Below are 12,936 nucleotides of genomic sequence, written 5' to 3' on the forward strand. Positions count from 1 at the left end.
GTCCGTACTCCAAAATTCCTGCGTTTAATCCATTTACCACACGACAAACATGGCACCAGGTAGCATCTCAGAATAGAAAAACTCCCATTGCGTAGAACAGGAGAGAAGCGTTGTGAGCAAGCAAACTAATTTGGAGAAATTTGTGTTCAACACTGCTTCGTGATATCATCTTCAAAAGTAGGCCGACCCTGCGAGGCTCTGATTGGCTCTGACATCCTCTTTCAATGGACGACTAACACTCTGTCGTTCTGGGGTTCTTTTTTCAGTGATGTTCGACCACTGAACTCAGTTTTTAGTCACTTTTTGGTTTCTCTTTCTTTGTGTTTCTAACCGAGAGGAGCCGTGATTCACCGCTGACACTGACAGCCTCACCTGTGACAGTAAACAGCTCCGACGTGGCTTTCCCTCCACTGCCATCGCTGAAGGCCTCGGTAACACCGCCCATATGTGAGGCCTAATTACTTTCTCAGCTGGCCCCGGCAACAAGGTCGCACTTGTTATGCCACTGTCCCATCCACACAATCAGATTTCTCACAAAGGGAGCTAATCTCATTCCTTCACAAGCCATTATCTTGATCGGAGCGGCTTTTTAAGCAATTTGCAACGCTGTCCAGATGAGAGAATGACTTTCCTTTAGCAGGAGCGAAGACGCTCATCAGCATCCCACCGAGAAACTTCAAACTGTCAGCCAACATCCACCAACTCCAAATTGGAGTTAAATTGAAGAGGCGTCCGGCTGGAGAAAGGCCAAGACAAGCCGGCCAGGCGTCGCTGCGGCGGCAGATGTCGATGAAGGTTTTTAATGGAGTTGAATTAATTCACGCAGGGTGTAATTTGTCCCGTGGATGTGGGAGGCGTGCTAAGCCTGAACTCTTTCAGGGTCACCGAAGTCGTTATATTGATAGACATCTGCTGTGGCCGCCTGCAAATTTGCAAAAACTGACAGATCTGCTCTGATGTGGCGATAATGATAGATTACTCTCCTCCGATGCGAGGCCTGCTGTGAAGCCAGAGCAGCGCCCTCACATATGTTTGACCGATACTCTGCAAACGGAGAATATTGAAGTCCTCCAATTAATAACCGCTCGTTGGAGCTCCTCCTTCATTTTCCCAAAAAATAAATAGGTTGTGATTTTTGGATTGAACTGCACAAAAGGTTTTAAAGGACGGTGAAGATGCTTTCAAATGAATGAAAATGAACCAGGTTTTATTGGCTGGTCCTTTCACCTCAGGTCAAAGGTCAGCCGGTGACCTTTGTCGATGTTTATCGTCCCACTAGAGGCTGTTTCACTTTAAAACTCAACTCAATAAGCTGCTTGTTTTTTATTGCTCTGACAGTCTCCATTTGTTCTTCTTGTGGCTGAAGATGCTTCTTCATGACTCCGTGTTCAGAGATGTTGATCACATTAAATTTAACTGTAGATTAGATTTACGACCAATCAGACCTCTAAGTGGATAAAAATGTTCCTCAAGTTTTGTATAATGATAAAGGACCAATCTGCACTTGTTTTTTTTTTCCATTCATAACCATTTCAGATATTTTCCAATAAATATTTGTCATATAAAGATGAAAACTGACATCTTACATGTCTTAGCTAATACTAATTATAAAAAAACGTTGTGTTTTCCTCCAGTTTTACAAGCAGTATAATTTCTTTTTTTTTTAATTAGCAGCAACTATTATAAACGTCATCAGACCAAACTGCTACTTCAGTGATTTTCACTGTGGACACTAATAGAAGCTCTAAATATGTTTGTGATATGAAAGAAATAATATTGATTTCTGTGATTTCATTTGAGTGCCTCTCATTGGTTCTTGTTTCCATCTCCAGGATAATATTTCTGTTGCTATTCTGTCTTCATTCATTCTTAATCTCACCTACGAAGTGCTGATTGGTTTGTCTGATTTTCTGGCAGTGATTCATGCGTCTGAAGGCTGCAGTCGGTCTGAATGTTTATAGATCCGTCAGTCTGAGAGTCAGTCTGTGTTTGCAGAAACCAGTTGTGGTGGTTTCACATGTGTGAAGGACGGTGATACAGGATCACTTAAAAACATGCAGCATTTCTCCTGTGCTGTCTAATTATGGTTTGTTATAATAGCAGTTAAATTAATTCACTGACTCACTGAGTTCAGCTCTTTTTATCCTGTGAAATTGTAAATATTTTGTTATTTATGGACACAAATGGACCCGAGAGGATGAAACCTTTGAGCCTTCAGTAATAGGTTGGTTGTGGTCAACGCTGTCATTGATCCAGTAAAGTTAGTCCTCATTGACATTGAAACTAATCTGAAATAAAAATGAGTTCTCACTCTGTCACTTTTCTTTTTGTCCCTTTTTTTGTGATTAAAATGAAGCATTTGTGTCACTGCAATGTCTGATAGAATTAATGATTATTAATGTCTGTATTCTGATTGGATCCTGGGTACGCTGAACTATTATTAGAAAATTATTCTTGGAAGACATGCCGTTATCTTCCTGCCTCTTTCTCCTGCTGTCTGGATCAATCCTGTGATGTACTGCCCCCTGCTGGTGCACACTAAAGGTTTCCTTCTCTAATAATTCACTTTTATCACAGTTGTATTTCACCACAGTAGAAACATTTGGGAATCTCTTGTCCCAAATGTCATTTATTCTTTTATTGTGGAGATGTAGAGCTTCAATCTGCAGGTGAGAAAATGAAACTTATCTTCTGAAAACCAGCTCCCTGATAGAAAATGAAACATCTCGACCTGCTGTATCTTTGTCCATTTTTACTGAGGTGACGTGAGACGTTTAGTCAGTTCAGGATTTTAAGGCCTTATTAAAAGTTTTTCTAACATAACCAAATAAGATGTAGTTCTTCTGGTTAGTAAAAACCAAAATGTTCCAACAAATAATCACTCTACTTATTTCTTTCACATATTCCACTGGGAAATAATGTATTTTTCATGTTTTTAAATATTGCTTTTGGCATTAGTACTTGCAGTAAAGTACAGATGAAATTTGAAGAGTTAAACTTCTAAACTAATTCAACCATAATAATGATTATCTCCTGGTTGTACTGTGCAGATGAAAACCTGCAGAAAGGTTCTGTCAGTATTTAAATTTATAGTTTTGTGTTATCCAAAACTGCATTTGCTCAGTTTACGAAGCTGCTTCGTCTCCAATTGGACACGAATGAAGAAAACATCATCCAGCTACAGATTACTCTGATACCATCACTGTTATTATTTCTGTTAAATATGTCACAGATTACTTCCTGGATGCTGACAAAAATATCTTAAACAAATAATAAAACTCTATATCTAAGAGTTTACCGTCTTCAGTGTTGTCATAATGTCGCTGACTCACTTTTCTTCTTTTAGTTTCACCTCTTTTAAGCAGTTCAGACATTTTTTTTGTTGCTTTGAAAACGAGGAATTATTGGAGCTCTTTCCAAAACAATATTTCACTTTTGTTTTGACTGACAGCTGTTATACTCTGTGACTGCTTTAGATGCATTTTATTATCATGTCATCATTAACTCACCGTATTATCAACAGCTGTACATCTAAATTACTGAAAAATAAAAGTTGGATTCGAAAGGATAGAAATCAAAAGTGGGTTTGTCCTTTTTGTCTTGTCACAGGATCTGAACACGGTCTTTTCAAGATAATTACGAAATACATTTTTCTGTCAGAATTTACTCTGGACCACAGAAAACATCAGCTTCACAGGTGGAGACGGTCAGCTGATTCCTGCAGAGAAGAAGAGACAGGTCATAGCATCAGACCAAGAGACTCGTTGCACAACAACGCCATCCGCTGCCCGTGATGGGTACGTACACTGTCGGTGGTCCCTGACATGACAGGAAGAATCAAACATTTGTATAACTTTATATCCTTTATATCCTTTATTCATGCAAACTTTGACCTTTCCTCACCACACCTTTACGGCTCAATGCCTTCAGATGGAGATTCGTAGCATCCTGGATACTTTAGCTGTCTGACTTAAAAGCACATTAGCAGAAATCACTGATGGGAAGTTTAAACAGAGGCTGAAAATGAAAATCCACCTGGAGTGGAAAAAAAACCTATGATGATTATATTCTATCAGTGTCATTTTAGTTGAGGGAACCTCTGGGTTTCGGCTTTCTCTGAGGTCATCTCTGCTTTTTGCTTTATATTCACAAGAAAAATTGAATTAATCCATCTGATATTGTACCTAGAAAGCTCCTTAAAGCTGTTGATATTAAAGGTTTTCGACCTAAAATCCAGCATCGCCGAGCCACACAGATTAAGTTTAAAGTGCTCGTTTTAAGAGATCTGTCTTTGAGATTTCGGCTGTCACCCCAATAAACAAGAGGTGACCGTAATTTTCTGTTCTGGTGCTCAAAGAATTGAAAAATTACTTTGAAAGTTTTCACTGAACTTTTCTGACCGAAGAAATCTGATCAGTGAGGTCTGTGGATTTTCCACAGTGACTGAATATTGTTTCTTGATGGGTAAAATGCCCTCAGCGCGACCCGTCCTATCAGCAGGGCTGGATCCTGATGTACTCTCATTTTGACCGTTTTATTTATAGATGTCTGAGCAAAGATTGAAAAGATATTATTGTAATGTAGAGACTTTATGAGGTTTGCTCCCCAAGCTCTGGTATGTTCACCCCTGGAGGCTCCACCTGGTGGCACCCAAGAGTCTTGCTGAAACAATGATGGAAAAAATAGTTGTTAATCATTCATATATATATATATATATATATATATATATATATATATATATAGTTAAAAAGTGTCTGTGCTTATAAGGTGGCTCCAAAAGTTGAGAAACTGCTCCGGTTCAGTGTGAACAGACCGGACAGTGACACGGTGACATGCATGGAGCAATAGGAAGTGTTTCAAGTTATGTCACAATTAAAATCAGCTGACCACCATGGACCTGAAAACTTGAGCGGAGCGCAGATCAAATTTTGTGTCCGATTTTTGTCTTAACTCTTTTAATCACCCCTTGAATGAGGTAGAGTGACGTCACGTCGTTCCATCAGAGCATAAAACCAAAGTTGGCTCGACGCCGTCAGATTCAGACTCCTGAAACATCGGGGGATGAGTGGAGTTTTTAAAATGTCTGCAAGGTCCAACAGTCAGGAGTTCAGTACCAGAACGAACCTCTAAGGTGACATAAACCGCTCAGTTGTGAAGAGGAGATGGAGTCAGATGTGGAAGTGGACACTTGGGAAATTAGTTTTGGTGCATAGTGGTGAAAGGTCTGAGGTGTGAGATCTTCTGGGATCAAATATTAGATGCTACTTTTTGGATTGAGCCTTGTGCTCCCAAAATGACAGAAAATTAGTGATATATAAAGCAGTTATTATTGGATGGATGGATTGATCACCTAACATCCTGATAACTGTAACCAAAGATTTATAGAAAGAAGAAAATAAGTCATTTGGTCTTCAGGAAGAGAAGAACACAGAGATGTAATCAAAAAGGAAGTAATGCTTTAATCAAACATAAAAAAGTGTCGGTTGTGGGAAAATGCTTTTTGCCTGAGCTGTTCCTCGTTAACTTCATACACTCAGTAAAAAAAAACAAGTGAGAATGTTTCATGCTGAAAGCCTGTTTCTCTGTATTTAAGCTCTTTGTCTGTCAAGTTTCAAAACTAAATCTCAAAGAACACCGAAGCATTTTGATTTGGAAATGAAACTTCCACTTATTAAAGCGATTCGCTGCAGTGAAGGTCTGGTTCATCTGCTGAGGTCCAGGAGGTTCAGCACAACGCTCACTATTAAGAGCTGTTGACATGAAAGGAGTCATGTGATGAATTTTAACATCAAGGAAATCGTTATTACGTCAATTTCCAGACATGAGTGTGTTTACAAGTGGATCTTCACTCCGATACCGGTGACATCTGTCCGACCGCTTCTCTCCGTTTAATAGATTTTGCAGGAAAAACCTGAAAAAAGTTCTTCAAAACCTTCTTGTATAATGAAATAAATGAGGGAGACGAACGTCGACAAGAAGTAATAGGATTAATTGGAAACTGGAATAATTCTGGCCATGTAATTTTTTTCTATATTTAACTTAACAAAACCCAATGAACATCATGTTTTATTTTTTTTATTTTAATAAATAACTAATGTTGAATTGCAGAAAAGAAATGACATCAATAACAATCAATTCAGATTTTATCATTATATTTGAGAAATGATCTCTAAAGATTAATATTATTATTATTAATATTATTATATATATACCTAAAGCCAACAACATGTTGGTCCATCTCTTAAAACATTTTGACTTCTATAATAAGTCACAAACACAGCGTACAGCTTCATCTTTAAACTGTAATTCTTTTCTCAAATAGTAGTAAAAATAGAGCATCATGGAGACCATGTTCAGCTGGAGGATGATGTCAGGAAACTAAAAGTGTTCGCAGCAATTAAAGGCTGCTGGAGTGATTGTTAAAGGAGGAATTCATTGTAGGTTTCAGTGTTTATTGATGGAATACAAAAGATGAAATATCACCAGACCTTTTAACCGGCTTCCTTTAGGCTCCATTCAGAGGGAAATCAAACCTTGAAAAGCAGATTTATTTTGGTAAACAAGTGTCCTCTCCTTTGTGGAGATGTTTGATGGTTTTAAATGAGCACTCATGAACCGAAGCGTTTCACGTCTTTCATCAGCCTGTTTCATGGATTTTAAAGTGATCACCACAAAGACGTCTCTGAGCTGCAGCGTACGTTTTAAAATGCAAATGTCAATAGTTCAAGTTCACCAAAACAAATGTGAGAAGTCACGCCCCAAAAGGTCTGAAAAATGTCCTCATTTCTTTTTTTGTTTATTTATTTTTGGCATAAATGTCAGATGAAAAGAAAAGACAAGATGGTCGCATCACGGTATCATGAACACTTTAATCATATCCTGAAACAAAATAGACTTATTGTCCGGTGAAGAAATAAACTAAATAAATAGAGTTTCTCAGAGATATTGGGTTTGTTTGATGCTCAGGATTTTATTTTGAGGAGCAGAAGAACAACAGGCCTCAGAGCTGGATGTTACAATCGAAAGGTCTGACTGGATAAAAAACAACGAGCAACAAGAAGGCAGAGGAAATCAAAACACAATCACGTCATCACGGAGAGAAGACAGCGTGGTTTCCCTCGAGCGTGGTCGTCAGTAAACGGTGCTCCGTTTGAGGATGTAGGGTCTCCGGGACTTGGAGGTGTGGCCTGTCTGCCTCTTCAGGATGTACGGAGACTTCCGCTTGAGCGGAGCGTCGCTGTTCTCCTCCGAATATTCTAGAGAGTCCTGGAGGAGCTGTGAGGAGCAGAGAGACGGTGGAGGGTCGACGGGAGGTGGACAGGAGTGTGTGTGTGTGTGTGTGTGTGTGTGTGTGTGTGTGTGTGTGTGTGTGTGTGTGTGTGTGTGTGTGTGTGTGTGTGTGTGTGTGTGTGTGTGTGTGTGTGTGTGTGTGTGTGTGTGTGTGTGTGTGTGTGTGTGTGTGTGTGTGTGTGTGTGTGTGTGTGTGTGTGTGTGTGTGTGTGTGTGTGTGTGTGTGTGTGTGTGTGTGTGTGTGTGTGTGTGTGTGTGTGTGTGTGTGTGTGTGTGTGTGTGTGTGTGTGTGTGTGTGTGTGTGTGTGTGTGTGTGTGTGTGTGTGTGTGTGTGTGTGTGTGTGTGTGTGTGTGTGTGTGTGTGTGTGTGTGTGTGTGTGTGTGTGTGTGTGTGTGTGTGTGTGTGTGTGTGTGTGAGTGTGTGTGTGTGTGTGTGTCTCACCCTCTCCTCTCGTGTGTGTGTGTGTGTGTGTGTGTGTGTGTGTGTGTGTGTGTGTGTGTGTGTGTGTGTGTGTGTGTGTGTGTGTGTGTGTGTGTGTGTGTGTGTGTGTGTGTGTGTGTGTGTGTGTGTGTGTGTGTGTGTGTGTGTGTGTGTGTGTGTGTGTGTGTGTGTGTGTGTGTGTGTGTGTGTGTGTGTGTGTGTGTGTGTGTGTGTGTGTGTGTGTGTGTGTGTGTGTGTGTGTGTGTGTGTGTGTGTGTGTGTGTGTATGTGTGTGTCTCGTGTGTGTGTGTGTGTGTGTGTGTGTGTGTGTGTGTGTGTGTGTGTGTGTGTGTGTGTGTGTGTGTGTGTGTGTGTGTGTGTGTGTGTGTGTGTGTGTGTGTGTGTGTGTGTGTGTGTGTGTGTGTGTGTGTGTGTCTCACCCTCTCCTCTCGGCTCTGCAGCGCTCTACAGATGTGTTGCAGGCTGTACAGCTCGTCCAGCGGCGGCAGGCTGACCTCCCTCAGCTCCTCCTCCTCTTCCTCGCTGCTCCACGACTTCTGCCGAAAGCTCTTCATCACCCTGCACAGGTTGGCCAGCGACACGCGCCAGTAGGGGGCGCTCTGCTTGTTCTGTTTCATCTGTGAGGAGGGAACACCGGAGAAGGAGGTGCTCAGATGGAAGAACTTGACAATAAATTCTGGTTTTCATTGTGAGATAAATCAAAGTGAACACTGAGATAAAAACACACAATTAACAAACTGATGTTTTAAACACAGTTTAAGTTTTATAGTTTACTTGTTGTGTTTTTGTTTTTTGTTTGACCTTTTCTGTGCAAAACTGATTTGTTCTTCAGATTTATTACAATATAATTACTTTGATTATAGATCCCAATAAAAAACAGGTGGGACAGAAGAACATAATTTAATGCCATTTATATCCCTGTTATTATTATTATTATTGGTAAATGTGCTTCTTATTATTATGCTCGTCTTTGGTGAAAATTGAATGATGAAAATTATACAACTATAAAACAAAACTCATTTTAAATGTATGCACACTGTAGTAACTCAATTGATGTAACTGTAATCTTTACTGATTTCAATATTTGTTTTTTCATAGTTTTGGTTTAACGAGCAAATACAAATAATGAAATAAAGTCTGTGGTCCAAAACCGATCTGTTTGTGTTCTCCTCATTTTAACGTCTGTTTCCAGTTGAAGCAGTAAAAGTTGAGGTTTTACAAACATTTGGAGTATTAATGCAGAATGCAACATGCTATGACAGCAGTCATGAAATATGAAGGATATTTCTTAACCACTCTTATCGCCACCAGACACCTAAAGTGAATTGAACCTCATCGAGCTGCAGCCTGTAGTTCTAGTTAAATAATTCAAAGTTAAATCAAATTATAATGTCAGCAATCTACGGTCCAACGTCACAAGCAGGTAATAACAGGAAGTGCCGAGAAGCAGACTAACAGATGGAGAATAACGTCATCATATTCAACAGAGATATGAGCCACAGGGAGACCTTCTGTGTCTAATCAGATACAAAGAAAAGATCAGTCAGTTCAACTGTCACCAACAAAAGAAAAGACCATGCAGGTTGTTCAGACAGAGAGCCACAAGTATCTCCTGTAAAGCTGCAGCTTGCAGCCTCTCGAGCGCTCCATCAGTCAGCCGGCAAGTTATTATTCCAATCATCTCCAGAGCAGCTCCAGCATCAGCAGACATCAATCACACGGCTGATTTGTTACCCGCACGAGCGCTGCGCTTATTTATCAGCTGGAGAGGTGGGAGACGTGTCGTTATGATGCCGTCGGGTCCGTCTGAATGCTGTTAGGCTCGGCCATCCGTCTCTCCGCCTCCACTTCCACTTTCAGAGGCTTCATCCCTCAGATGTGTTCGGCCTTCAGCGCCGGATCAATGTGATACAAATCCAAAACTTACAACTAAATTACGTCCCTCTTATTTTGCTCTCATCTCAGAGGAAACGGACTGCTGGGTTATTTTTTTGAGCACATTTCAACTAAATAAATAAAAAACAAAAGATGCAATTACAATCAAAACAAAGTCTCTCTAAATGCAGGTCACAGTAAAAAGCTTTTTTAGAGGAAATTACTCATCTCCCACTGAGCATGAACACACCAGAAGGATGTGGGTTTAAAAGAACAGCTGGTTCTGGGGTCACTAACTGACCCGCTGGGGTTCAACCTTTTGGGACACCCGGTCTGTGATGTCACAGGTGCATTAAAGAGCTTCTACCTTAGAGGTGAAGAGGCTGCTGAGGAGGTCGTCTTCGAGCGCTCGCTGCTCCTGGTCGACGTCTGTTGGAGGAGAAGCAGACCGGTTAGACTTCTACTTCATCTAATCAGCAGTTTAATACAAAATACTCAGTGAGAATGGATTTCTCTGATTCGCCCGCTTGATCTTCTCTGTGGTGCTTTTAAAAGGAGTTTTTCAACTTTTCCGGTGTAATAAGGAAACACAGCTCAGCTCTCTGTCAGTGACTCACTGTTGGAAACACAAGTTTCCCCTGAGAGACAAGCAAAACCCTCATTATCTGACAACACTTCATTCATCCAACATGTTAGTTTACTTTTTAAATGGCTGAATTTATCTTACTACTACATCTCATTGACCCAAAATCGACTTTATAGATCTAATTCCACATCTGGAGCAGTTCAGAGGAGTCTGTTTTAAATCCCAAATGAATTAAATGAAAGAATGAAAATTAATGTAACTAATTTGGGATTGATTAAAAACATGAATATTGACGCTCCTCTGTGATAATAAATGTTTATATACAGTGAAAAACATGGATTCTACAATATAAAGGAAGCATCCTGACATTAAATCATTGAGGGTCAGGGGGTTTGTAGTATCCAATGAGAGGGAGAATCCTGAATCAATAAATCACATCTCATGTAGAAAACAAGAATAAAAGTCTTAGAAGGAAGAAATCTATTCATTTTACCTTTGTATATATAGTTTAAGTTCTTCTGAAGTCCGACAACATTTTAACAAAGAAAAAGGAAATAACCTGAAGAATAAATCATTTTGGCAACCAGGGTTTCACAGTTCCTAATCCAGAAATCAAAGCTAAGAAAACCAACGTTAAAAAGAAGCTTGGAAGTGCACATTTTAGTTTCCGGTAATATTTCCGTAACTTGAATAATTCTCGGGACTTTTGTAAAACATCAGTAAATGCTGCACCTGTTGCACACAGTGAGTTATGTGAGAGTCAAATGATGTCTCTGCTTTTTCCCTCTTTTTATTTTTACTGCACATGAAGTCAGAAATGAAGTCGGTGCATATGAAAGCTGCTGAGAGGATTTCAGTGCTTACCTGAACAAAATGCTCCACATGTGAAACACAGGAGAAGCACACACGCCAAATGTGCCTGCATCGTGAAAAAACAAGTAAAAACCAAAAAGATAAGAGATCCCACGCTGAAGAATTGACCTGAGCAGTGATCTAGTCCATCAGGTGAAGGGTCAGACAGACAGCTGAAGAGGCTGAGGAGGATTTGATCACGATGCTGCTTCTCCTCCTCGTCAGATCCAAACACACTTTTGCAGTTTTCTGGTTGGATGTGAAGTGCAGTGGGCTCCATTCTCTCAGTATATAAGAGCCAATGTGATGTCAGAGGAGCAGTCCCCTCACCCCCCCCCCTCCCACTAACACGGCCCCCCTCGTTCCCTCCATCCACCCATCGCTCCCATCTCCCTTCATGTCATCTCCTCCCTCCTGTCACCGTGTCATCGTTTCATCAGACGTCACTTCGGCATCACCGGGCGAAAGGTTTCTGCGTCAAGGTTTGGAAGATTTGCTTCTTTCCCATCACGATTTGTTTCACACTTGTCTCCCAGTGGTGGGTAGCAGGGCCGATGTGGGAGGATGCACAAATCACATTTGATGTTTTTGTCACTATTTGAGAAAAAAAAATCACATCTTTTTTGTGCTAATTATTCGTCTTTCCAGTTCAACAGGTGGATGTCTGGTTCGAAACCAAACGAGCACCTGATGAAGGCCTGAATCTTTGTGACAAGTAATGTTTCATTCACATTAAACTGTCTCAGTATATCAGAAATATTGCACTGAATGTTCTTTTTTTCTGAACAACAAATCAACATCGACAGTGAATTCATTGATCGACTTGAATGAAGTGTTTCTTTTCAAATAAAACGCTTCGGGGGAAAACTGCGATTCTGGAGCTTTTCATCATTTTGCACGATCATCATGAGTTGTCACTGTGGATGTTCAGATTTCCATTTTTGGGAGAATTTTTAAAGCTATGTCTCCCATGTTAGTTGGAAACAATATTTAAAGTTTCCCTCCACACATTTAGTTTTTCTTCTCGCTCCTACTGTTGAATGTTTCAGGCTCATTATATGAGCAGAGTTTAAAAGGCTGAAGGAGGAAAGTTTGTTTGTGCGCACTGAAAATCGGACTTTAAGGGGCGGGCCTACGAGCAGGTTTTGTGACATCAGAAACAGTTTGGCGGATCGTGGTGAAATTCCACCAACACAAGTATGATGTGGAAACTAGAAATTTACCAACACTAAGAAGACTTTTTACAGTAAAGAATGAGTCATCCTGAGTCCGGCAATTACACTGAAGGGCGTAACCATCATATCGACATTGGGGGGGTCCAAATGTGATTTTATATGTGTATATATATATATATATATATATATATATGTCTATACTAGTATAGTATGTCATCAAATTTTTTTCAATAAATGTCATACTATCGTATGGCTTCCAAAATGGCATAAAAATGTCAATTTTGGATGTTGTCAAAAATATCAGAAAAAAGTCCTGATAGTATATCCTCCAAAATATTTTTAAAAAATTCATACTATTTCAAAAATGTCATGAAAATGTGATATTATAGTATATGGCCCAAATTGTGGGAAAAAAAAATCTTGCTGCCTCTTCTACGAAGCTGTTACCTGTTCAGGTATCTGTTCCTCACCGTCTGATGTCCGGCTGCTGAGCTGCTTTCTGCTCATCGGGTGACGTCAGCGTTCTTCTGTTTACTTCCGCTGACTGACCAACACGCCGACGTACGCTGCCAGCAGGTCGCTACCAAGAGGGGGAGTCACACTTATAGGTTTTACTTCACAAGCATTGACATTACATTACTGGTATTTTCCCAGTAATGGGGGGACATAACCCCCCCAAAAAGGCATATAAATTAATACAGGAATTGTACTGTATT

At 40.2% G+C, this 12,936-nt stretch overlaps 1 protein-coding gene across 1 annotated transcript; it reads right to left on the bottom strand.

Moving 5' to 3' along the window:
* Window positions 1-6,945: 6,945 nt before the first annotated feature.
* On the bottom strand, window positions 6,946-11,297 carry nts (neurotensin). Its single transcript, XM_069718649.1, has 4 exons — window positions 11,058-11,297; window positions 9,975-10,036; window positions 8,152-8,349; window positions 6,946-7,275 (listed from the first exon to the last, which is right to left on the bottom strand). The coding sequence occupies exons 1-4, from the start codon at window positions 11,116-11,118 to the stop codon at window positions 7,132-7,134; spliced, it is 465 nt and encodes a 154-aa protein (XP_069574750.1). The 5' UTR covers window positions 11,119-11,297; the 3' UTR covers window positions 6,946-7,131.
* Window positions 11,298-12,936: the final 1,639 nt, after the last annotated feature.

This window comes from Brachyistius frenatus, unplaced genomic scaffold (genome assembly GCF_029030835.1).
Source record: "Brachyistius frenatus isolate BFR_SWC_R1_liver_20210118 unplaced genomic scaffold, ASM2903083v1 Contig_195, whole genome shotgun sequence".
Classification (NCBI taxonomy): Eukaryota; Metazoa; Chordata; class Actinopteri; family Embiotocidae; genus Brachyistius; species Brachyistius frenatus.

Bases quoted from the DNA above. Each gene is read 5' to 3' on its own strand.
- nts (XM_069718649.1), bottom strand. From the start codon at position 11,118: ATGCAGGCACATTTGGCGTGTGTGCTTCTCCTGTGTTTCACATGTGGA. The intron at 10,037-11,057 runs GTAAGCACTGAA...CTCCTCCAACAG, and splicing joins ATGTGGAGCATTTTGTTCAG to ACGTCGACCAGGAGCAGCGA. The intron at 7,276-8,151 runs GTGAGACACACA...TGCTCCTCACAG, and splicing joins TGCAGAGCCGAGAGGAGAGG to CTCCTCCAGGACTCTCTAGA.